The sequence below is a fragment of the Orcinus orca genome, chromosome 2 (assembly GCF_937001465.1).
Source record: "Orcinus orca chromosome 2, mOrcOrc1.1, whole genome shotgun sequence".
Lineage (NCBI taxonomy): Eukaryota > Metazoa > Chordata > Mammalia > Artiodactyla > Delphinidae > Orcinus > Orcinus orca.
In genome coordinates, this window is record NC_064560.1 from 186,472,465 (window position 1) to 186,498,846 (window position 26,382).

At 40.0% G+C, this 26,382-nt stretch overlaps 2 protein-coding genes across 17 annotated transcripts in view; one reads left to right on the plus strand and one right to left on the minus strand.

Moving 5' to 3' along the window:
• Positions 1-1,594, plus strand: part of SPATA7 (spermatogenesis associated 7) — a 35,943-nt gene extending 34,349 nt beyond the window's left edge. For all 8 annotated transcript variants that reach the window (XM_004262481.4, XM_033418178.2, XM_012539490.3 and 5 more), the window contains 2 exons: positions 558-615; positions 878-1,594. In XM_004262481.4, coding sequence (XP_004262529.1) covers positions 558-615; positions 878-1,459 — 640 coding nt within the window. In that variant the 3' untranslated portion in view covers positions 1,460-1,594. The remainder of the gene's footprint in view (positions 1-557; positions 616-877) is intronic.
• Positions 1-26,382, minus strand: part of PTPN21 (protein tyrosine phosphatase non-receptor type 21) — an 89,603-nt gene that overhangs the window by 2,669 nt on the left and 60,552 nt on the right. For 3 of the 9 annotated variants that reach the window (XM_049705270.1, XM_033418234.2, XM_033418226.2), the window contains exons 15-19: positions 25,963-26,184; positions 23,127-23,255; positions 22,703-22,937; positions 22,098-22,258; positions 15,302-21,882 (exon numbers count right to left, since the gene is read on the minus strand). In XM_049705270.1, the coding sequence (XP_049561227.1) occupies positions 21,754-21,882; positions 22,098-22,258; positions 22,703-22,937; positions 23,127-23,255; positions 25,963-26,184 (876 nt within the window). In that variant the 3' untranslated portion in view covers positions 15,302-21,753. The other 6 variants (XR_007475183.1, XR_007475168.1, XR_007475190.1 and 3 more) reach the window with 6 other exon arrangements.

Consider the following 26,382-nt stretch of genomic DNA (forward strand, 5'->3'; position numbering starts at 1 on the left):
TTGTCCAGCACAAATGTCTAACACTTAGTGGTGCTTAATAAGTGATAACTTTAGGTTTTTATGTGAATTTACTATGAGTGGAATTTTTTTCAAGTACAATTTGGAAGCATTGTAAGGTAACTCTTTACAAAATTCTTTGTAAAGAATTTTCTTTAGGGGTTTGCTTTTGGGGGGTTGTATATGTGAAAGAGAAAGAGGGGGAAGGCTTTTGATGTTTGTGTATGTGTGTGAGAGAAAAAAGATAAAGAACTTTTAGTGTGTGTGGGGGGGTGGAACCTCACTGAAGATATTTTATTAACAGAAATGTAAGTAGCATGCAGTCTTTTTAGAAGAAACATTGGCATCTGTTACATAACTAAAACATAGTGGAAGCCATACTAGTTTCCAAATTGGAGAACTTGACAGAACAGGGAAGGATTAGTGTTTATCTCTGGAAAGAAAAAGGGTAATCTAAAACATATTTTCCAACCTTTAGTAGTTTATTTATTTTATGGCTATTTTATATTTAGTTGATTTTCTGATTTTGAGACATTAACATTTTTATTTATCATTTGTAGGTTTCTAGAACGACTGTTTGAGAGACATATAAAACAAAATAAACATCATTTGGAGGAGGTTTGTTGTCTTTAGAACTTCATTAGAAAATTTCTAATATAGAAAGAATTTTAAAGTTTTACCATACTCTCAATCAATGCATTAAGAGCAAGCACTTTTTTTCCCTTGTGCTTTTTTGTGTACTCTGGGGGTGAGGGGTGCGGGCAGAATGTGGAAGAAGAAGTATGAATCCTGCTGAGGTTAGCAGCACTGCAGACAAAAGTAATTCAATTTGACTAGCTTAATTAATATTATTATTCTTGTATTTTTTTTTTAACTCCAGGAAAAAATGCGCCACCTGCTACATATCCTGAAGGTGGACTTAGGCTGCATGTCCAAGGAAAACTCAGTAATGCTAGATGATGTTGGTATGTTGCATTTACTTGATTTTGAAAAGGCTGAGAATTCAGAACAAAATGAATATAAAAATGAACAAGATTTAGCCATTCAACAGGAACGTCAAGAATACCAAAAAGCTTTGACTATGTTATTGTCTGTTCCAAAGGATGAGAACAAGATAGTCTCTTCACCAAATGAATTTTTCCTGCCTGTCTATAAATCACAGGATTCAGAAGGGGTTATAATTCAACAGGTAAATGATGAAACGAATCTTGGAACTTCAGTTTGGGATGAAAAAAATGTAAGTATGTCAGACAGTTTACTAGACCAAGAAACTTCTGTGAATGTCATTGAAGGAGACAATGACAATGAAAAAGTCGAGACTTCAAATGAATTGTGTTGTTTTAGCACAGCACTCTCCCCGTCTGTTCAGTTATGCAGTGTCAACGATGGTAATCAGGACATGGAAGGACCAACTCTTAAAATCATGGAAATGAGCATTGAGGACCGATCTTTCGATGCTTGATCTTCATTAATAAATATCCCAAATGGCCAGTAATTCAATATTCCTTTCACTTTTTTTTTACTTTTTTATATTAAGATTTGTTTGTTTTCTATGTTGTATAATAAATTACTGTACATTTAGCAGCTTGAAACAGCACACATGTATTATTTATCCTACAGTTTCTGTGGACCAGGAGTCTGAGCACAGCGTAGATGGGTCCTGTGCCCTTGGTCTCACAAATCTATAATCCAGGTGTTGGCTTGGGCTGTGGTCTCATCTGGAGGCTGGACTGGGGGTAGATTCTGCTTCCACACTCTTTTCAGGTTGTTGGCATAATTTCTTTCCTTGTAACTTTAGGTTTGAGGGCTTTAGATTCTTGCCGGCTGCGGCCATTGGCCACCCTCAGCGACTAGAGGCTGCCTGCCATTCCCTGTTACTTGGCCCTGTCCATAGACAGCTCACAGCCTGGCTGCTTGCTTCTCTAAGGCTAACAGGAGAAAGAGAGAGACTGCTAGCAAGATGGAGTCTCATAAAACATAATCATAACATGATCACAGGAATGATTTCTATCACCTTTGCCATATTCTTTTGGTTAAAAGCAAGTCACAGGTCCTACCCCCACTTAAGAGGTAGGATACAAGGGTGTGAATGCCAGAAAGTGAGAATCACTGGGGTCTCCTTAGGATCTGTTGGCCACAATTTCTAAAGTTCCTTTATAGGGAAACATATTTTGCTCAGACATAAGTGGTTTTGTAGGCAGTGGGAAAGGGCCTGTGATCTGGAGTGGCTATTGAAACATTAAGCCTTGTCTACAGTATCTGTAATTTTCTTTCTTCTCACTCTCCTGCATTATCTAAAGTGTCAAGGCCTTTCTAGTTATCAGTGAGCTAAGATGGCCTGTCAGCTATCTGAAAAATCATCCCTTCTTGTGACGGAAAACATTCTACCAGAACTAGTCTGATACCCTCCCCTTGCCCTTGTAGTTCATGAATGGGGTCCTTACTATTCCAGTGTGCCTCAGAAGACTCATCTTTACTTATGTCTTTTCAACCACTCACAATATTGTAACTAAATATTTGAGTGCCTGTTATATACGAAGTTTCGTGCCTAGGCACCATGGGGGGTAAAAAGGTGAAACAGAATAATGATGATAACCCAAGTGTTCTTCTAGAAACTTGGCAATTTCCTCCAAGTATCGCGTTCCTCGGGCTTTTATCATGCTTTGCCCACACAAGTGTTTCCCAGAAGGTGGTGCCTACCACTGGAGATTTAGAGCTGATTTCTGGTGGTAGATGGGTGACAGGTTCGTCTCATGTGTGGGAAGCTGTGTTCAGGATCCAGGCTTAGGGACTACCTGCAAAATGTAATATGCAAGTACATGTCAAGTACTGCCAACTTTTTCCATCGATTTTCTCTCAAACACTGAAAATCATGATGCTCTGTTCTGTGAACGGCCGAAGCTAATATAACATGGTGGGGCTGGGTGCCCAAGCCAATTCTGCCCCAATATCTTGTGCCCTGAGTCACGCTGCTGCAGTCCTTCCTCGGCTCCACCTACCCTCTGCTCTCACCTCTGGAATTCTTACCTTACCCCCTAAACAACCCCTCCTTTCCCCACCCTGCAGTCCTCTTTCACCAGCTAAAATATCCCAGCACTATTCTTGGCTCCCAGCCTGGGTCTCCCCATCAGTCATACTTCACCCCTCTGCTTGCTTCTTGGACTCCTCCTTTCAGGCCCTGGGGCTACTTTCTTTAGTCTCAGCCTCACTCTGCCACAAACCCCCCACGTCGCTATCCATGTAAGTACCTCAGATTCACTGCCCTGGTTCAGATTTTCCTCCCTGTGCTGAAGCTGCCATCCTGTTCAAGGCCTTCTCAGTAACTACCTTCTTGCTGCTCGTCCACCCTTTGGGCCCCACTTCAGACTACTGTTGCCTGCCCTGCTTTGACATGTCCCGTCTTCTCTACCATCGAACTCTGGGTACAGCTTTTTGTTTCTGGGGCCATGAGCCATCCTAACTTTTATACCTGTTAGGGTATCCTGTTGTTATCCTCAGGTTTTCCTGTAAAATTTAAGTTTAAAGAGATGAGTTGGTTTAAAAACACATTAAAAGTGGTTCTCAGATGGTAAAAGTTGTGTAAAGGTAGGAAGTGAATGGTAAGTTTGGGAAACACTGGCTTAGACCCGAAGCAGCACGTTAATTTATATCTTTCCCTCTACTTCTCCCACAGCCCATTCTCCGCTCTGACTAGTAGCGTCATGATGAGTGAGCCTTTTGAGCCAAACTGCTCAGGTTTGATCCTTATGAGCTGCGACTTTAAGCTGGTTACTGAGCTTCCTTCTGCTTTTCATTTGTTGGATGGGAGTACCTAATTATAGAGCCTTCATCACAGGGCTGTAAGGAGTTAAATAGGTTGTATAAGAATTAAAGACTCACAGGCTGTTATTATTTTAAAACAGACCATGTCACTCCCTTCTTTAAAAAACAAATCTTTGAGAGTTTCCTCTTGCTAACAAGAAAACGTACAGACCCCTTTGAATTTTTCATAAAGTCATGTTTTCCTCCCAGTTCATCTCTTGCCATGTTCTCCCAAGCATCCTAAGTGTCTGTCACATCTAATTATTTGTTCCCTAAACATATAGAGGTTTGTCCTCTCTCTATGCCTTTGCACTTGCTATCTGCTCCAAATATCATCTCCCCTCTACTGCCCCTGGGAGCCTTTGACAGCCCAGATTGAATGTAACACTGAAACCTTGAGTGATAGTTGCAACAAATGTACCCCCTGCTCTGGGTGAGATCTTTCGTACCTACCATATGAATTATAATATTGTTTACGAACGCACCTGGTCTCTGTCTAGACTATGGGCTTCTCAAAAGAAAGGACCTGTTTTCTCTTTGGATCCCCAAAGCATGAATGCATTTGTTCATGGAGGGAGATAGTTTGACCTTGAGGGGATGTTTAGCTCCAGACAAGGTTATAGGGAAAACAGGACAGATATTTTCTCCTCTCTTTATACTCAGAGTGCCAATTTCCCATAAAGAAGGGGCAATGTAGCAAATTGCTAAATTACATGAAAATTCCCTCATTTTCTCACTTTTAAAATGGTTTAAAATATAAATTAGCCTCTTCCTGAGAAGCCTTAAAAAGTTACATTTTTCCCCATGAAGCCAGTTAGAAAAGATCAGAATAGATTTTATGGGGCAAGATGACAATTTGCCAAGTGGATTAATTAGCTGTGTGGTTGCCAATGAATTACTTTATCCTGGGCCTTTGTTTAAAAAAGTTTGGATTAGATGATCCAAAGATTTCTCTTAGTTTTAATACGCCAAAGTTAGTCTTAGCTTAATTCTTAGGGTCTTTAGAAATTATAAGTGAAATAAATTACACCTAGAAGTGGAAATTCCTCTTCACCCTTCATGTGCTAGTATAGTTCTGGAAAGCAGTCTGCTAAATTGATTCACATTTTGGTGATAGAATATGCCACCTAGCATGATACTTTTCCCAGAACTTTTAAAAGCAGCAGATGCAGCCGGTAATGGCATAGCCCCAAAAAACAAATCTGTATGTTGAATTCCAAGGCCAGGAAGAAGATGCTTTTGAATTGGGATAAGAAAAGTTTTGCTCCGAAGCCAACCTTGTTGCCTTGAGAAGTGTCTTGTACCAACGTTCAGGTTTTGAGGCAAAAATGCCTAGCAGTGCTGGGTGCGAGTGTTCCATACCTTCCAAGATGTTAAAACCGGTGGGGTTGAGATGGGCCAAGATGGCAGAGTAGAAAGACCCTGAGCTCACCTTCTCTCATGGGCACACCAAAATTACAGCTATTTACAGAACAACCATGAAAAATACCAGAACCTACAAGAAAAGATCTACTACAACTAAAGAGTAGAAAGAATCACGAGATGGGTAGGAGGGGTGGAGTCAAGTCCCATATCCCCAGGTGCGCAACCCACAAATGGGAGAATAATTATAATCGCAGAGGTTCTCCCCAAGGAGCAAGGGGTCTGGACCCCACATCGGGCTCCCCAGCCCAGGGTCCTGCACCAGGAAGATGAACCCCCAGAACGTTTGGCTTTGAAGGCCAGCAGGGCTTACTTGCAGGAGTCCTAAAGTCTCTAATTTAGTCCTAGAGTCCTAAATAGAGACACACACAAAATCTCACATGCTCCAGGACCCAGGGAAGAAGCAGTAATTTGAACGGACCCTGGGTTAGACACACCTGCTGCTCGGGAGAGTCTCCTGGAGAGGCAGGAGGCGCAGCTCACCCTGGGGACACAGACACTGAAAGCAGCCATTGTGGGGAGCTTTTTCTACCACCTGGACACTGGTGCCAGCCAGCACCGTTTTGTCATCCTCCCTCTAGCTTATTAGCCTCAGGACCCAAACCTGCCCCTGCCCGCCAGCCTGTAGGCACTTCAGGCCAAACAACTAGCTGGGCAGGGACACAGCCCCACCTACCAGCAGATAGGCTGCCTCAAGATCCCCTGAGCCCACAGCTGCCCCTGGACCCAGTCCTGCCCACCGGTGGGCCCAGGACCTGGCCACACACACCAGTGTAAAGGCAGTAGACCTGGAACCCCCAGGGACCCACAGCTAGAGACCACAGGACCAAGCACCATCCACCAGTGGGCAGGAAACAGCACCAGAATCCCTGACCCCACCCACCACTGATCCTGCTCTAGCCTCAGGACCAGCCTCACCCACCAGTCACAGGACAGTTATAGCCCCACAGCCTCTGGACCCAGCCCACCTACCAGGAGGCCAGCACCTGCCCTGGGACCAGCTGAGACCTGGCCCTGCCCGCCCACTAGTAGCCCAAAACAAGCTTTGGGACACTCGAGACACCGTAGCCAGCTGTGTCAAGAAACGGCCCCACCCACCAGTGGTCAGCCACCAGCCCTGGGACCCCTGGGCCTGCAGCCAAACCTCAGAACATGACCCTGCTTGCCAGTAGACTGGTACTAGCCCCAGGACCAGGCTTCACCTACCAGTGGGTGGGCAACTGCCCTGGAGTTTCCTGGACCCATCTTCTGCCCACCAGTGAGCCAACACTAGCCCTGGGGTCCCCTGAGGTTCTGCAGCCAGCTACCTCGTGACTCAGCCTGCCACCCAGTAGCTGGAAGCCTCTACTCAAAGCAGGGCCTGGCAACCAACCAGACAAGCGTCCAACCAAGCCTATCAGAATGCCCACAGTCGTCAGTCTGCCACAACAGAATGACCCGCATGGGGGCACCTGTAGAGTATATAGATCTGGTGATGAGAGGGGCGTGCACTACTAGGAGGCATAGGACATCTACAACAAAAGGCCACCTGTCCAAAGTCGGGAAACGTAACCAACCTACCAGATACACAAATATAAAAAGAGCAAGTTAGGCAAAATGACGCAACAGAGGAACATTAACAAATGAAGGAAAAGATAAAACCCCAGAAGAATTAAGTGAAGTAGAGATAGGCAATCTACCTGAGAAGGAATTCAGGGTAATGTTCATAAAGATGATCAAAGAACTTGGAAGAAGAATGGATGCACAGAAGTTAGAAGTTTTTTAAAAAGAATTAGAAAATATAAAGAACAACCAAACATAAATGAAAAATACAGTAACTGAAATGAAAAATACACTTGAAGGAATCAACAGTAGACCAAATATGGTATGGAGGACTGGATCAGTGAATTGGAAGACAGAGTAGTGGAAATAACTGATGCTGACAGAAGAAAGAATGAAATGAAATGAGAACAGTTTAATAAGAGACCTCTGGGACAACATCACATGCACTAAAATTCTCATTATAGGGGTCCCAGAAGGAGAAGAGAGAGAGAAAGGGGCACAGAACACATCTGAAGACATAATAGCTGAAAACTTCCCTAACCTGGGAAAGGAAACATACATTCATCTCCAGGAACCACAGAGTCCCAAACAGTATTAACCAAAAAGAAACACACCAAGGCAAATTGTAATTACAGCAGCAAAAATTAAAGGTAAAGAGAATATTAAAAGCATCAGGGGAAAAGCAGCAAGTTATTCAGTACACACAAGGGAACTCCCATAAGGCTATCAGTTGACTTTTCAGAAGAAACTATGCAGGCCAGAAGGGAGTGGCAGTGTATATTTAAAGTGATGAAAGGGAAAAACTTAAAACCAAGATTATTCTACCTGGCAAGGCTCTTGTTCAGATTTGATGGAGAGATCAAAAGTTTTATAGACAAGCAAAAGCTAAATGAAATCAGCATGATCAAACCAGCTTTACAAGAAATATTAAAGGGATTTCTCTAAGCAAAAACGAAAAGGCCACAACGAGAAACATGAAAATTATGGAAGCAAAAAACTCATTGGTAAAGGCAAACATACAGTAAAGGTAGTAAATCATCTACACACAAAGCTAGTAGGAAGGTTAAACAACAAAAGTAGTAAAATCATCTATAGTCACAAGCCACTGGGGATACACAAAACAATTAAATGTAAAGTATTATATCAAAAACGGTAATCATGTGGGAAGGAGCATACAAATGCAGTGTTGTTAAAATGCATTTGAAATTGAGCACGGGGAGGGGGAAGGGTAAGCTGGGACAAAGTGAGAGAGTGGCATGGACATATATACACTACCAAATGTAAAACCGATAGCTAGTGGGAAGCAGCCACATAGCACAGGGAGATCAGCTCGGTGCTTTGTGACCACCTAGAGGGGTGGGGTAGGGAGGGTGGGAGGGAGGGAGACGCAAGAGGGAAGAGATATGGGGATATATGTATATGTATAGCTGATTCACTTTGTTATAAAGCAGAAACTAACACACCATTGTAAAGCAATTATACTCCAATAAAGATGTTAAAAAAAAAAGAAATTGAGATCAGCAACTTAAAACAATCATATGTATACATAGATTGATACATATAAACCTCTTGGTAACCACAAACCAAAAATTTATAATAGATACACACCCAAAAAAGAGAAAATAATCCAAACACAACACTAGAAATATTCAAATCATGAGAAGAGAACAAAAGAAGAAATGAACAAAAAAGAAACACAAAAACAACCCCAAAACAATTAACAAGATGGCAATAAAAACATATGTATCGATAATTCCTTTAACTGTCAATGGACTAAATGCTCCAATCAAAAGACATAGAGTGCCTGGATGGATACAAAAACAAGACCCATACATATGCTTCCTGCAGAGACTTACTTCAAATCTAAAGATACACACAGACTGAAAGTAAGGGGGTGGAAAAAGGTATTCCATGCAAATGGAAATCAAAATAAAACCAGGGTAGCAATACTTATATCAGACAAAATAGACTTTAAAACAAAGACTGTTAGAAGAGACAAAGACATTCCATAACAATCAAAGGATCAATACAAGAAGATATAACAATTGTAAATATATATGCACCCAACATAGGAGCACCTACATACAAAAAGCAAGTATTAACAAACATAAAGGAAGAAATGGACAGTAACACAATACTAGTAGGGAACTTTAACAATCCACTTACATCAATTTTCACTTACATTGAAAATCAATAGGAAAACACTGGCCTTAACACATTAAACCAGACGGACATAATATATATAGAACATCCCATCCAAAAGCAGCAGAATACAGGGGACTTCCCTGGTGGTCCAGTGGTTAAGAATCCACCTTCCAATGCAAGGGACATGAGTTCGATCCCTGGTTGAAGAACTAAGATCCCACATGCTGCAGGACAACTAAGCCCACACGCTGCAGCTACTGAGCCTACGCACTCTAGAGCCCGTGCACCAAAACTAGAGAGAAGCCCACGCACTGCAATGAAGAGACCACGCGCCACAATGAAAGGTCCCATGTGCCACAACTAAGACCCAATACAGCCTAAATAAATAAATATATTTTTTAAAAGCAGAATACACATTCTTTTCAAATGCACATGAAACATTCTCCAGGCTAGATCATATGCTAGGCCACAAAGCAAGCCTCAGTAAATTTAAGAAAATAGAAATCATATCAAGCATCTTTTCCAACCATGATGCTATGAGACAGGAAATCAACTACAAAAAAAAAATTGCAAAAATACAAACACATGGTGGCTAAACAATATGCTACTAAACAACCAACAGATCACTGAGGAAATCAAAAAATACCTGAAGACAAATGAAAACACAATGATCCAAAATCTATGTGACACAGCAAAAGCAGTTCAAAGAAGAAAGTTTAGAGCAATACAAACTTACTTCAGGAAACAAAAATATCAAATAAACAACCTAACCTTACACTGAAGGAGTAAGTCCTTCAGTGTAAAAGAAAAAGAAAAGCAAACAAAATCCAAAGTTAGTAGAAGGAAAGAAATCATAAAGATCAGAGCAGAAATAAATGAAAGAGAGACTAAAAAAACAATAGAGAACATCAATGAAATGAAGAGCTGGTTCTTTGAAAAGAAAAACAAAATCAATAAACCTTTAACAAAGCTCAAGGGAATAAAAGGAGAGCCCAATCAATAAAATTAGAAATGAAAAAGAAGTTACAACTGACACCAGAGAATTACAAAGACCATAAGAGGTTACTACAAACAACTATATGCCAATAAAATGGATAACCTAGAAGAAATGAACAAATTCCTAGAAATATACAATCTCCCAAGGCTGAACCAGGAACAAATAGAAAATTTGAACAGACCAATTACCAGTAATGAAATTGAACCAGTAATGAAAATAACTCTCAACAAACAAAAGTCCAGGACCAGATGGCTTCACAAGTGAATTCTACCAAACACTTAGAGAAAAGCTAACACCTATCTTTCTCAAACTATTCCCAAAAAATTGCAGAAGAAGGAATGCTTCTGAATTCATTCTATGAGGCCAGCATTACCCTGATACCAAAAAGGACAAAGATATCAGACACACACAAAAAAATTACAGGCCAATATCACTGATGAACATAGATGCAAAAATCCTCAACAAAATACTGGCAAACCGAACCCAACATCATGTTAAAATGATCATACACCATGATCAAGTGAGATTTATCTCATGGATGTATGCTGGTTCAATATCCACAAATCTCTCAATGTGATACACCACATTAACATACTGAAGAATAAAAATCGTATGATCATCGGGCTTCCCTGGTGACATAGTGGTTAAGAATCCACCTGCCAATGCAGGAGACATGGGTTCAAGCCCTGGTCTGGGAAGATCCCACATGCCACAGAGCAACTAAGCCTGGGCGCCACAACTACTGAATCTGCAATCTAGAGGCTGCGAGCCCCAAATATGGAGCCTGCGTGCCACAACTACCGAAGCCTGTGCGCCTAGAGCCCATGCTCTGCAACAAGCACTGCAATGAGAAGCCCACGCACCACAACGAAGAGTAGCCCCCGCTCACCACAGCTAGAGAAAACCCGCACGCAGCAACGAAGACCCAACACAGCCAAAAATAAATAAATAAATAAATTTATTTTTAAAAAATCATATGATCATCTTGATAGATGCAGAAAAAGTTTTTGTCAAATTCAACATCTATTTATGATTTAAAAAAAAAACTCAACAGAGTATAAAGGGAACAACATACCTCAACCTAATAAAGACCATATATGACAAGGCCACAGCTAACATCATACCCAACGGGTATAGAAGAAACATACTGCAACATAATAAAGGCCATATATGATAAGCACACACCTAGCATCATGCTGAATGGTGAAAAGCTGAAAGCATTTCCTCTAAGACCAGGAACAAGACAAGGATGCCCACTTTGGCCTCTTTTATTCAACATAGTATTGGAAGTTCTAGCTACAGGAATCAGATGAAAAAAAAAAAAAAGAAAGAAAGGAATCCAAATTGGAAAGGAAGAAGTAAAATTGTTACTGTTTGCAAAGGACATGATACTACGCATAGAAAACCCTAAAAACACCACCAAAAACCTACTAGAGCTCATCAATGAACTCATTAAAGTGGTAAGATACAAAACTAATATACAGAAATCTGCTTCATTTCTATACACTAACAATGAACTATTAGAAAGAAATTATGGAAACAATCACAATTGCAACCACATCAAAAAGAATAAAATGCCTAGCTAGGAATAAACCTACATAAAGAAGCAAAAGACCCATACTCCAGAAACTATAAGACACTGATGAAAGAAAGTGAAGACAACACAAACAGATGGAAAGATATACTGTGTTCATGGATTGGAAGAATTAATATTGTTAAAACGACCATGCTACTCAAGGCAATCTACAGATTCAATGCAATCCCTATCAAAATACCAATGGTATTTTCCACAGAACTAGAACAAATAATTTTAAAATTTGTATGGAAACATAAAAGACCATAAACAGCCCAAAAATATCCTTAGAAAGAAGAACAGAGCTGGAGGAATCATGCTCCCTGACTTCAGACTACACTACAAAGCTGCAGTAATCAAAACAGTATGGTACTTAGGTATAAAATAAGCTACAAGGATATATTGTACAACACAGGAAATACAGCCAATATGTTACAACAACTATAAACAGATCATAACCTTTAAAAATTGTTAATCACTATATAGTACAACCGTAACTCATGTAATATTGTAGAGCAACTATACTTCAAAAAAAATCTTTTTAACATAAACTGTATGGTACCGGCACAAAACAGATACATAGATCAATGGAACAGAATGGAGTGCCCAGAAATAAACCCACACACTTATAGTCAATTAATCTAAGACAAAGATGGCAACAATATATATTGGAAAAAAGACAGTCTCTTCAATAAATGGTGCTGGAAAAACTGGACAGCTACATGTGAAAGAATGAAATTAGAACATTTTCTAATACTATATACAAAAATAAACTCAAAATGGATTAAAGACATAAATTTAAGACCCTGAACGATAAAACCCCTAGAAGAGAACATAGGCACAATATTCTTTGGCATAAATCGTAGCAATATTTTTTTGGCTCTAACTCCTAAGGCAAAGGAAACAAGAGCAAAAATAAACAAATAGCACCTAATTAAACTTAAAAGCTTTTGCACAGCAAAGGAAACCACCAAGAAAACAAAAAGTCAACCTACTGAATAGGAGAAAATATTTGCCAAAGACATGACTGATAAGGGGTTAATATCCAAAATATATAAATAGCTCATATAACTCAACATCAAAAAACCAAACAACCTGACTAAAAAATGGGCAGAAGACCTGAATAGACATTTCTCCAAAGAAGACATTCAGATGGCCAACAAGCACATGAAAAGACGCTCAACATTGTTTATCATCTGAGAAATGCACATCAAAACCACAATGAGATACCACCTCACATCTGTCAGAATGGCTATCATCAAAAAGACCACAAATAAGAAATGCTGGTGAGAATGTGGAGAAAAGGGAACCCTCCTACACTGTTGGTGGGAATGTAAATTGGTGCAGCCACTGTGGAAAACAGTATGGAGGGTCCTCAAAAATTTAAAACAGAACTACCATATGACCCAGCAATTCCAATGCTGGCTATATGCTGGAAGAAAATGAAACACTAATTTGCAAAAATACAGGCACTCCAATGTTCATAGCAGCATTACTTACAATAGCCAAGTTATGGAAGAAACCTAAGTGTCCATCGACAGATGAATGGATAAAGAAGATGTGGTATATATACACAATGGAATACTACTCAGCCATAAAAAGAATGAAAATTTCCCATCTGCAACAACATGGATGGACTTGGAGGGTTTTGTGCTTAGTGAAATAAATCAGAGAAAGACCAATACTGTATAATATCACTTATATGTGGAATCAAAAATTATAACAAACTAGTGAATATAACAAAAAAGAAACAGAAACAGACATAGAGAACAAACTAGTGGTTACCAGTGGGGAGAGGGAAAGGGGAGGGGCAAAAGAGGTACAGGGGATTAAGAGGTACAAACTACTAGGTATAAAATAGATAAGCAGGGGCTTCCCTGGTGGTGCAGTGGTTAAGAATCTGCCTGCCAATGCAGGGGACACAGGTTCGAGCCCTGGTCTGGGAAGATCTCACACGTCATGGAGCAACTAAGCTTCTGTGCCACAACTACTGAGCCTGTGCTCTAGAGCCCGCGAGCCACAACTACTGAAGCCTGCGCACCTAGAGCCCACGCTCCACAACAGGAGAAGCCACCGCAGTGAGAAGCCCGTGCACCACAATGAAGAATAGCTCCTGCTCACCACAACTAGAGAAAACCCACGTGCAGCAATGAAGACCCAACGCAGCCAAATAAATAAATAAATAATTTTAAAAATAAGTAAAAGGGGCTTCTCTGGTGGCGCAGTGGTTGGGAATCCGCCTGCCGATGCAAGGGACACGGGTTCGTGCCCCGGCCCAGGAGGATCCCACATGCCACGGAGCGGCTGGTTCCATGGGCCATGGCCGCTGAGCCTGCGCGTCCAGAGCCTGTGCTCTGCAGTGGGAGGGGCCACAACAGTGAGAGGCCCACGTACTGCAAAAAAAAAAATTAAATAAATAAAGATAAGTAAAAAAATGAAATAGATAAGCAATAAGGATATATTGTACAGCACAGAGAATATAGCCAGTATTTTCTAATAACTACAAATGGTGTATAACCTTTAAGAATTGTGAATCACTGTGTTGTACACCTGAAACATACAATATTGTAAGTCAAGTATACCTCAATTTAAAACATTAAAATTAAAAAAATATTTTAAAAAGGTGAGTTGACCTTCATTTTACCTGCAAGGAAGTTTAAACTCTTTTATTAGTTTTCTACTGCTGCTCTAACAAGTTTCACAAACATAGTGGCTTGAAATAAAACCCCCATATTTACCAACTTACAGTTCTGGAAGCCAGAAGTCACGAAATCAAGATGTTGCCAGGGCTGCATTCTTCTTGGAGGCTCTAGGGGAGAATGTTCCTTTTCCAGTTTTTAGAGGCTGCCTGCATTTCTTCACTTGTGGCCCCTTCCTCCATCATCAAGCCCAGCCGTTTAGCATCCTTAAATCTCTCTCACCTCTGCTTCCATCATCACATCTCTGCTCAATGTGACCCTCCTGCCTCCCTTGTAGAAAGACCCTGTGTTTACTTTGGGCCCACATGGATAATCCAGGACAATCTCATCTCAAGAACCCTGATTTAATCACATCTGCAGAGTCCCTTTTGCCATGTAAGATAACATTCACAACTTCAGGAGAATAGAACATGGACATCTTTGGGGGCCCATCAGTCTACCACAATTGTAAATATCATTAACCTAATAAAACTTGCCTAAATAAACCTTAGTGCCTATTAATTGTAGCCTGCCTATGTAATGAATCCCAAGTTGTGGTCTATATTGAACATCTACAGCTTTTTAATAACTAAAGCAGTAGTTCTCCCACTTTAATATATATCAGAATCATCTGGAGACCTTGTTAAGGCAGATTTCTGGGTCCCATGCCCATAGCTTCTGATTCAGAATTTTCAGACCTGGGACGTACTTCAAGAATCTGCATTCTACCAAGCTTCCAATGTTGCTGGTCCAGAAACAACCCCACTAATAAATGAAGTGGACATTCAACCAATAACAGTAAGTTCCACTACAGGGATGATAGTGTGAGGAGCTCTGCCAACCTGCTGGGAAGTACATAAATATTTTTTCTTCAAATATATTAATTGTTCCACAAATGTCCTGATTAATGAAGTTGGCTGTTTTGATAAGATGCATTCTAACTCATAAGCGATTGATGATGGTGGAGATGTGTGACGACAGACTGACAACTACTAAAAGAAACATCTATTGTCTGGAACATAATTTAAAATAATCCACTGGGGAAATGGGACTAATTATATGCCTCTTTGCGATCAGATCTAAAATTATAAAACAAAACAAACAAACAAAAAAAGCTTTAATTGAACTATTCACACACAAATCATATCTTGCTTCAATATTTATTTTTATGGCAAAAATAGACTATAATATATTCATTTCACATATATTACATTCATTCAAACTTTTTTGCCCATTAAATGTATACACTTTTATAAACCAATGACAGTTTAGAAGATTTAAGCTCTTCTGATTATACATTTTTACATTATTGATCATCAGACAGTAGCACATAAAATTGCTTTTTAAACTAGAAAATACTAGACAACTATGTATACAACCTGATTTCAAAAAGGTAGAATTCCCAGTGCATTGTTTGAATTATAGGGCAACTTTCTGAGGAAATGTATTTCATAAAATTTTCTCCAAATTTTTAAGTTTCTTAGGACTATTAAGTCATATTTACTGTTGGAATTTTTATTTAAATGGCTTGTTATCTAGATATTCATTTTTAAACTATGCTTTGCTAGCATAGGGTAGGGCTTGGATTGCTTCAGTTTTTAACAAAGAAATATACAACAAATTTATGTTCTGTTGCAGTGTAATCCTTCATCTGAACTAAATAGCATCATTAGAATTCAAAATATCTCCCTCTTTTAAGCACAAAAGAGTGAAACATTAAGGTGTTTTATAGGAAAATATTTAATATTTGCATGATAAAAACTAAGTGTTTTATATTTTAATGTAAAAAATTACTTGAGAATACAGTAAAAAGCAAAAATATATTCTAATGGCCCAATGCCAATCTTTTGAGTAAGGTTTACTGTGCAACCAAGTTTTCTTAAGTCTTAATATTTCTAAAAATATTTTTATCTTTCTCATTTTCAATGTGTTGTTTAGAAACTGAATACACTGATAATTGTGTAATAGCTCAATTCTACAACAAGAAATTAAGCTGCTTACTTTTAATATAGAAATGAAAAAAAATCTAATATGGAGAGTCTAAACTGATACTAACAGAAAATCTTCAAAAACATTAAGAATCATCCCTGTACAATAACTACTTCAACTCCTCTATTGGGTCACAAAACCAAACTATGCAAATAAAACCCACTAGAGCACTACTAATCTAAAAGGTGTCACAAATTATAGCATTTTTTCCTTCTGTTTTTTTATTTCACCTTTTTGTTTTGTGGGCTTAAGATTTTGTATTACTTTTAATCTTGTTTTTATTAAATCTGTCTGGAAATAAGTTTGTCACCTCTGGAGAATATTTACTTTTTATCAGGTTATTTGTTAGACTGAACCAGTGTGGTATTATTCCAGTAAAACTACAAAACCATTAGATCCTTTTAGGACACTTAACTCTAAGATTAAATTACATTTCAATAAATATTACTATAAAGTAAGTAACAAAAGATTTGTCTCATTCAATGGTCCATTACTTTCATGTGATTTCTAATAAATTTCTGGAAAAAAATGTTTGGACAGTCTCACCATTTATGATAGCAGTCTGACCTGCGATACTTGCACTCTTATGAAAAATGAGTAACTGAACTTATATTTCCCATTTACTTGTTCAGTTTTCCTCAGCTGATAAATGAGCAGGTGGAAGTGACAAGCCAGTTACCATTAAATCTGTACTAGTCTCATCAACCTACCCCCAAAAATGAGGATCGACAGGTTCATGTTCCGGATAACCCAGATAATCCAACCTTCTGGATTTCTTTGGTAGCACAGACCTGTTCCTAAGAGTGAATACTGTACAGCTTTTCTTCACCAAGCTTTTAGAGCGTGAATTTAAACTACACAGGAGCACTTAAAATGTCGGTAGTGACAACCAAAATTAAGTACTGGTCTTCATACACAGTTTAAAAACCCCCTACCAGTTCAGTTTAAAATTGCAGATTTATTACACTGGAATCATGTACTGCTATAGCCAGTATGGGTACACTATATTATAGATTCAAAGCCAAAGCATCTTCGAGATTTTAAATGGTCCTTTTATATGACACACCACAGTCATATTTAATGGAAGGAATAATGATCAAAATATCTACCTAATAAGTAATTTTCAAAAATTTGGAACAGTGTGTTAGCCAAACTGTTAGTTCTACAGGTAGTTCAAACAATTACTCCTTTCTTATCACTCATTTATACTTATTTATAATATTAAAGGATAATTTAAAATAAGTATATGGTTACTACCTTTCTTAACCCAGCAACATATTGGACAAAGTTCAGATTTACTCTAGTTTTTTAAAACTAAGTAGTTTCATTTAAACATTTTTGGAAATATGATGTGCAGCCAGGCCCTAATCATATACATGTGACCTAGAGATACTCTTTACATGGGAATATTTGCCTTGGAACTGCTGCTTCCTCAGCTGGGTGCTGCAGACCTTATACTTCCTTCTTGATCCATCTTCTACTTCCCATTTCAGGCCAGTGACAATCCAAAGGTAGATACGTAAACAGAAACAGGAAAGGTACGGGGAGGCATTGCCAATTCATCCTCCTTCACCCCGCCCCGCCTCACAGGCAGTCTCAGAGGCAGCATCCCTGCTCATCTTCATCATATATCCCATGCTGTTCCTTACTCTTCATGTGCCACTCAAGTTTCTGAGGCAAATGATGGGGCGTTAACGTTATGTGGAATTCTCTCATGGAACACTGGATCAATCTGACTCCAGTTGCTTGCTGAGGCCCTGTCCCCACTGCCCAGCAGACCCAGAGAGAATGCTTTGTGCTCTCACCAGCAGGGTGCAGTAGGGAGGAAAGCTGCTGTGTATTTTTCTTAGAGTACGGATGACGGGAAGGTGACCACCACTGTCTACCTTTCAGAGCCCCTGTGGTTTAAATAAGCTTTGGGAGGGCAAACCAAGAAAGTTGATACTGACTTATAGCAACATTTCCCCTTGTAAACAATACTCTCAATAATTTAACATATATCTGACCTTTTAGAGCATTAATTCTTATTTGGGAACTACCTGAACTATATAGAAAACTATGCCACTTTAACAACCCAAGGACCCCTTCAAATGTGTTCTGAAATCCTCTATCCACCCACCCCTAACACATGCAAACCTTAAACAACCAGACTTCCTGATTTTTCCTCATTTTGTATAAGTAATTATAGCTACTTAGGGTAAATGGAGCCCTTATCTCAGGAATTTGAAAAATTCATGTTCTTTCGAGAATTGTTTTCCCAGGCAAATTCCTAAAGTATCTATTCCTCTATTTTTGAAATGTCTATCCCTCAGTTCAAAAAAAGAGCCCCCTCCAATTTAGATTATTTTAATAAACTTTAAACTGGAAAGAGATGGTTTAGCTTATTCCACATGAAATCTTGATGGAAAGCAAATTCCCTAAATTTACATCTAAAAGAATTCCTTTAAAATGTCTGATTTTTTAAATGATTTACAATAAACAGTAATTCTTTATATTTTAATACATGTAAAGTTTCATATTATGTATAATATGGACATTTATATTTTCTTAATGTTGTGAACATTAACTTATCAACCCATTTAACCCATTATCTTTCTGGGAATTTCTAAGGAAGCACAGCTTCTGTTTTAATCCTGCCAAAATGTTTTAAAGGCTAAATTCTAGGGTTTTCTGAATATTTCACAGTAGATGTTCCAGAAGAATATATGTAATAATGATTGCAATTAACATTTCAAATCATACTCTAAAATGAATACTTCCTGTGTTCAAAACTACCAACTAGAGTATTTTATCAAAAGAGTCCACTAATCAGGAAAACTGATGCCAGAGATGCCAACAATGATCAGTGGAAAACACTGGTTTATAACCTACTTTTTGTGAAAATGTATATTTGGGTAATGTTGATATGAAATTAAGAATATCAACGAACTAAAAGACACTAAAATACTGAAGGACTGTGTAAGTCTGGCAGACAGAACATCCTCAACTCAGACATAGTTGAGCCTATGGAAACCTCATTGTTCTACAGTTTGCTCTTGAAAATCACATTACTTCAAAGTCTAGTAATGTAGATTTATTTTTATTCAGAAATACTTTCATATTCACTAACTGTTAATTAAAAGTTTAAAAATTCAAAAGGGACACAAAAAAATTACATGGGTCTTAAAGCTATGACAAACATGCAAGTTTTAAGAGTGACATTTACACAGTGTAATTTAGCCCTCATAAGTAATTTTCTTATAATCAAATTATTACAACAGGAACACAAACATACCATATATTACTGTTTAGATTTTGTTTTACAGTATGTTCTTGTCAATGGGACACTTCAAAATGTTTAAACCTGACAGAAAAGCATTTTTTAAAAAACGTACCATAGAAGAAAAAAAGCATCAGAAGTACTCTACATGGTGTGGAGATGGGAAATATTACAATAAAAAACTCTTACTCCATTCTCCTGAGGAGCTCTTCCTGAATATTTGCACTTGGGTCTATTGTTCTTTAAACAATTCTAGATTTAAGATCAATTCTTTGTTCCCAAGTGAGAAACATGCCCACTTTCAATATTCATTTTCATCAATACCGTCTGAATTTTCCTCTCAGGTGGTTGGTTTCTGGGTCAGAGTTCGGCAGATACACACACTGTATAAAGGAAATCCTGATGACACACACTTAGCGGTGACAATAATGAGTTAAACTGCTTTAGGAGTTAACGCGGGAATCAGAACTATCCCTAGGATATTGTAATTTGGGGAAATAATCCTGGATTTGACATTTCAGAAACTCTATGTTGTGGAGACGCAGCCTCAAGAAGGAAGAAAGAGATGGCTGCTCAGCTAAACGGACCAGTTCGTCCTTCCTTACCTCTTCAGCTCCCATGTGACCAGGCCATGCCAGCCTGGCCTGGTCCTGCCCCCTGGGATGGGCCTACATGGGACTGGGGGGAGCAGAGCTAAAGTTGACCTCAGGTGTGAAGTTAAAGGATTAAGGAGCCAAAGTTCCGGTACATCTTGAACACCACAGTCATTTTTGGGGGCCCCGCAAGTCTGGGCCGTGGTTTTGGGAGATGAGGTAAGACTATTACTAACACTTCCCTTCTTTCAACAAAAAGAAAATAAAGCCTCTTCAAGGCTTCTTTTTTTTTCCAGTACGCGGGCCTCTCACTGTTGCAGCCTCTCCCGCTGCGGAGCACAGGCTCCGGATGCGCAGGCTCAGCGGCCATGGCTCACAGGCCCAGCCGCTCCGCGGCATGTGGGATCTTCCCGGACCGGGGCACGAACCTGTGTCCCCTGCATCGGCAGGAGGACTCTCAACCACTGCACCACCAGGGAAGCCCCAAGGCTTCTTTTAATCATCACATAAACCTGATTTGTCAAAAAAAAGAAGAGAGGTGCAGGTGGAAGAACTTCAAGGAAACAGAGCGAGTCACTGCCAGTGATGGGCCCTGAATTTCCTGGGGATACCTTCCTCGGGAGGTCAGCCCCCAGACTCTTCCCAAGCCCCCCACTCTCCATGCCAGCATCTCAGTCTGAGTATATAACACTGCATTTTCTGTAAAGACAAAGGCAGCTTGCATTTACCATCTTGCATGTACACTGCACTTACTCTTGTCCTAGTCATCCTACATACTCATTCCTGATCTCTTCCAAAACACTTTCAATATGTCCGTGGTTACTGTTTCACCTATAAAGCAACACATATATTAAAAACTCAGATTTATTGTTTTCAACAACAAAAAGTGCTTAAAACCATCTTATGCAACTGTTTTTCACTTCATTTTCAACCAATAAAATCAAACTCATTTGGGTTTATGAATAATACTGAAAAAAATAGTGAATCTGATTATTTTCATACATTTTAAATAATGTGCCTTCATTCCCAACTTTAACGTACATTAACTGACTCATCTCAGTACCTTAATGAGCTGAACTCTTGTTTAGAAAATACAGAAGGTACAAATATATAGAATTTTTAGGATAAAAAATTTTCTGAATATAAAAATGTTTTCTATGTTTCAAAATAACACTTTTAGATTCTTCTTGTAGCTTGGGGTTTGGTAACTACATTGTTAAGTACCCAAGATTTTTTTAAAATAACAAAAGATAATAACATAGTTTTAAATACAAAGTTATATAGGAACTACTCACATCTGTGGATCATCCCCATGGAAAGTTCAGTTTCTTAATAAGAAAACCCCAAATATTTTAGTCATAAAATAAAATTCCATTATCAAAAACTAGTTTAAGATAGAAACCTATACGCCTTAGTGATTGCCAGAATTGCCCAGCGTAGCTTCAGCGAAATAGAGAATTATCTAGAAAATACAATCTCCAAATGTGTGCAAGTACTGCAAATCGGACAGATCAGAGCAGGGCAACGCCCTCAGAACCAAGTCCTTCCTCTTCGGCATCTTTCCCAGGTTAAACCCCCTCTTCAGCCTTGTGCTCTGCATACTTCCTTCCATGTGCCACCATGCATCCCGTCACTTACGTCCTGATGTAGCATTCCGCGTGCACCGAGTGGAGGAGAGGGCATGAGTTCGGCAAGCACTTTTTTTTTCCGCTGTAAACGCTTCACATGATCGGGTCCCCGTAGGAAGTTGTGGGAGCTTATATGAGCCTTGAGCTTTTCAGGAACTGAATGAGAACTCGGTATACGAAAGTGTACTGGCAGAGGGTCTGCACCATCATCATTCTCTGTTGCCTCAGCATGTCCAGCACCCGTGGGATGTCCAGCACCTAGATTGAGAGAAGCAGTGATGAGGGTAATGCACACCCTGAGGGGGGGAGCGAGCGTCCTAGCAGAAATGTGGCTTCAATCAGAGCATTAGCATCTTCAATAGAGAATCTCCGAGGACGTTTGTTCAGAAAGAGCTGTCAGGTCACTAGGTCCCTCTCCTCCCTGGCCTTGTGCCCAGCCCACCTCTTCCCTCATCAGCAGGGGAAATAAGCACCTCGTTGTGTTCCAGACAGGCAATCATGATCTCTGACAAAATAACGACGCCAGTCCGTCCCACGCCAGCGCTGCAGTGGACCAGTAACGGAGGGTTGGGGCTTTTTGGTTCACTTGTACTATTTGTATGGCGTCGAACAGACTGGATCTCTTCAAGGTATGCTGTGAAATATCAATGAAACAGAAAAATACAAAGGGATTAAGGCCTATCAAATTGACAATTTTCAGATCATCTCCACTGACTGAGAAAACTCCAGATACAGAGCACCAGGTGCCAATTAACCAACCCCAACTATTAACTGACAGTGTGATCTTGGGCAAGTCCCTGACTCCTCCTGGGCTTCCGTCTTCTCATCTACAAAATGAAAAGGAGGAGAAACTCTCTAGGAGTCAGTAATGGCATTCTACTCATTACCAAATTACGCTTTAAAACCTCTTCTGTTAAGCCTCCCCTAAACACTTGAAATTTTTATTTTAAAACAAGCCCACAGCTTACATGGGACAACATAAAGGAAATACAGGAAATGTTTCAGGAACTTAAGTCTTCCTCTCTGTGGTGGATTTAACAGCTCTGGCAAAGGCTGTGCTGGGAATGAAGATACTTACATAAAAATCCCTTGAGGTCCTCTGGACAGCCATGCTCAGGCCAGTCTGTGTACTGGAGATGCCACACCGTCCTCTCCTGCCCCGTGAGAAGGTGCTTCATCTTCAAGCCCGTGGTGGCATAGCAGCCAGAGTCTGTGCGGAACCGCGTGGTGATCTTAAACCTTCCATAGGTGACAGTGTTGTGCCTGGAACCAAGGCGTGGCCAATACCTAAAGCTCTTCTCCCTTCCACCCTCCTGTTAGAGACAAGTGCAGTTAAAACACAACACAAGAGCCAGCAAAGGATGCCCCTCACAGAGAGCATGTCTGAAACTCAGAACTGCAACCTTACCCTGCCCTTTTCTCTAAAAGTCAAGATTACACATGATCAACATAAACTGTTTTTCTGAGGCTGAGAAAATCAATTAAGAGAAATGAGTACTTACCTCTTCTGCTGTCACCATTGCTATAATTGCAATTCCCTGTTCCCACACCATCTGCCAAAAGTCCTGACAGGTATTTTGTAATGGTCCCTGAGTGGCAATATAATCCCATTCAATTCCACTGACAGAGACCTGAAATTAGAAAAGGTTTTAAAAGAAATTAATATGTATGTGTATAATACATGTATATACATTTGTTCATGGTAACATGAAAAAAGCAAACTGAAATATTCAGCAGAATAAAGAAAGACTTTTATCTTATTCTTTTTCCTTATTAGCGCCATTTCCATTACTGGTATCTTTATAAACATATGCGCTATGAATTCACATAATATCTATGTGACCTAGGGCAATTTCCTTAAGCTCTCCAAATTTCAATTTTCATCTATACAATAAAAATATTCCCTACCCTCATGTTGTCAGGATTAAGCGAGCCAATATGTATGGTGCCCTGCACATGATAGGTTCTTAATAAATTATTGTTATTGCTGCTGTTAGGTTCTTCTCATAAAAATAATATCAACGTCATCATATCCCAAATCTCAAACACAATTTTCCCTCGTGAAGTACTACACACACTGGATCAAGTACTAGCAATTGAGTCAAAACCTAAGTTAAACATCAAATTTCTAGGGGAAAAAAGTCTTCGTACCTAAGGAGTTCACCTCTGAACTTCTGAGTCAGGATCACCCTCCATACTAAATTTCCACTTAGGATTTAACCTCCTTGAAAACAGTCTAATATAATAATTACAGGATTTGTAGTCAGGAAATCTGGGTTAAATCTTGGCTCCCCCACTGCTGAGTGACGACCATAACCGCTTTCCGAGTGCCCCGAGTGTAAACCCTGGGCCACGCACCCTTTCCACTCATGCCCCCATTTAAGGCTGCAGCCTGAGTCACACCCCCATCCTCCCACTGGGCCCGTGGTGGGTGGCACCAGGCACCACAGCGAACAAGAACCAGGGAGGAAGGATCTGATGGGGAGCAAAATGGGGGAGGTCAGCACTTCCTTATTCAGAGATAAGTACAACGAGGTCCCACACTGCTAAGTGGTCGATCCACGAATTCTGAAGTCAGACTCCTTCCACTGTTCTTCGGGCTGTCTCTGAAGATTCTGAAATACCACCACAGAACCACAATGTTATTCAACCCTCATCCACCCAGTCATGGGAGACTGGCTCAGCTATTCCAAAGAGATGCTCAGTTTTTAAATAACTTATGCCCATGTTTAAAAAGCTTGTGCACAAATTCCCAAAGACCATCAAGGGTACTGGCTTTCACAGGCAGACTGCTGGGCCTCTACAAAGGCTTAAGTGTGAAACGGCTCTCATCAAACTTCACTTGCAAACTAAATAAAATGTGGGAAAGAAGGAAAATAACACCTGCCCATAGACACTTACTCATTCACTCACTATAAGGAAATTTCTTCTTCCCGAAACAACGAACTGACTCTCCAGCCAGCACGAAGAAGACAGAGCATCTGGCTTTTCTCACCTTCCTGTTGTGAATCATCACTTTTTCCATTTTAATGGGTGTAACGTTACCCCAGTTAAACGGCATTATACTGTTTACAGGGAAAAAGCAGCACTGCTTAAGAACAAAATAATGTTTAAAAATGATTAAAAGAGGGACCTCCCTGGTGGCACAGTGGTTAAGAATCTGCCTGCCAATGCAGGGGACATGGGTTTGATCCCTGGTCCAGGAAGATCCCATATGCTGTGGAGCAACTAAACCCATGCGCCACAACTACTGAGCCTGTGCTCTAGAGCCCACGTGCCACAACTACTGTAGCCCGTATGCCTAGAGCCTTTGCTCTGCAACGAGAAGCCACCGCAATGAGAAGCCCGCGCACCACAACGAAGAGTAGCCCCCGCTCGCCGCAACTAGAGAAAAGCCTGTGCGCAGCAACGAGGACCCAACACAGCCAAAAATAAACTAATTAATTTTAAGAAATTGTTCTTATAAAATATTTAATGGCTACAAAAGAAAATAAATGATTAAGAGGGACTTCCCTGGTTGTCCAGTGGTAAAGAATCCGCCTTCCAATGCAGGGGACGCGGGCTTGATCCCTGGTCGGGGAACTAAGATCCCATATGCTGCAGGGCAACTAAGCCCACGCGCCACAACTACAGAGCCCACACGCCCTGGAGCTTATGCACCACAACTAGAGAAGAGAAAACCTGCACGCCACAACTAGAGAGAAGCCCATGCGCCACAATGAAGAGCCGGCGCACCACAACAAAAGATCCCGCATGCCTCAACGAAGATCTCTCGTGCCGCAACTAAGACCCGACGTGGCCTAAAAAATAAAAATAAATTAATTAATAAATTTAAAACTGGGAGAATGCTAGAAAGGCTGGAGGCACGGAAGTACTTAAACTTGTAACAATCTTCAAAAAAAATGACTAAGAGAGTATGCAAAGAGTGCAGATGGTACCACCATAAGGAAAAGCTTTGGTAAACACCAGACACTTCTTTTACATAAAAATGCATGTAGGTATGTGATAAGGGAAAACTAGCAATTCAGTTGCTCTTGAGAGAATTTATGAGCTATAAAGAGGTCTTCAGATTTAGAAGCACAAAGTTCTCAAGTCAAACAAATGAGTGGTCCCGGAGTCCTGGTAACAATGCTGGGCGCAGAGGGATCCAACACATGGAGGGAGCAAACACTGTGTGTCCAGCTTTGGTGTATGGATTTCCCAACTTACAGTACAGTTTGTCCCAACGATTCAAAACTAGGATGTTTTTAGAAAACAGACATGAATACAATTCTTACCATTCTCCTAATTTAACTGGAAACTTCACATCCTGTGTATCACTCTAAACATTCCCCTCACCTTAATATGTGACGCGTTGATGTAACCGGTATTGTTTTCTTTGGTTGGGACCAGTTCCACTCTGGCGTCGTCATAGGGAAGAACATCTTGGAACCGATTTCTTTCTGCATTTTCAGGGAGTCGTGCTGTTGAGCACTCCCCATCAACGAGCCGCTTTTTAAGAATTCTTTCATATTCTGTGAATACCATTCCTTGTTCTAACCGCTGTTCCAGAATTTTACACTGAAAAATAGAAAGTGAGGAATAATATGAATACAGTCCCATGCCACAGCTGCATTTTGACCGTACACTTGAAATCTCATTTTATTTTTCAAGTCCAGTATTATCCAATATTGAAAATTCTAGATGAAACCAAAGTTAAATTTAACAAGTCATAACAACAAAAGAACAAATGAAATAATCTTATTGGTGAGAAACATG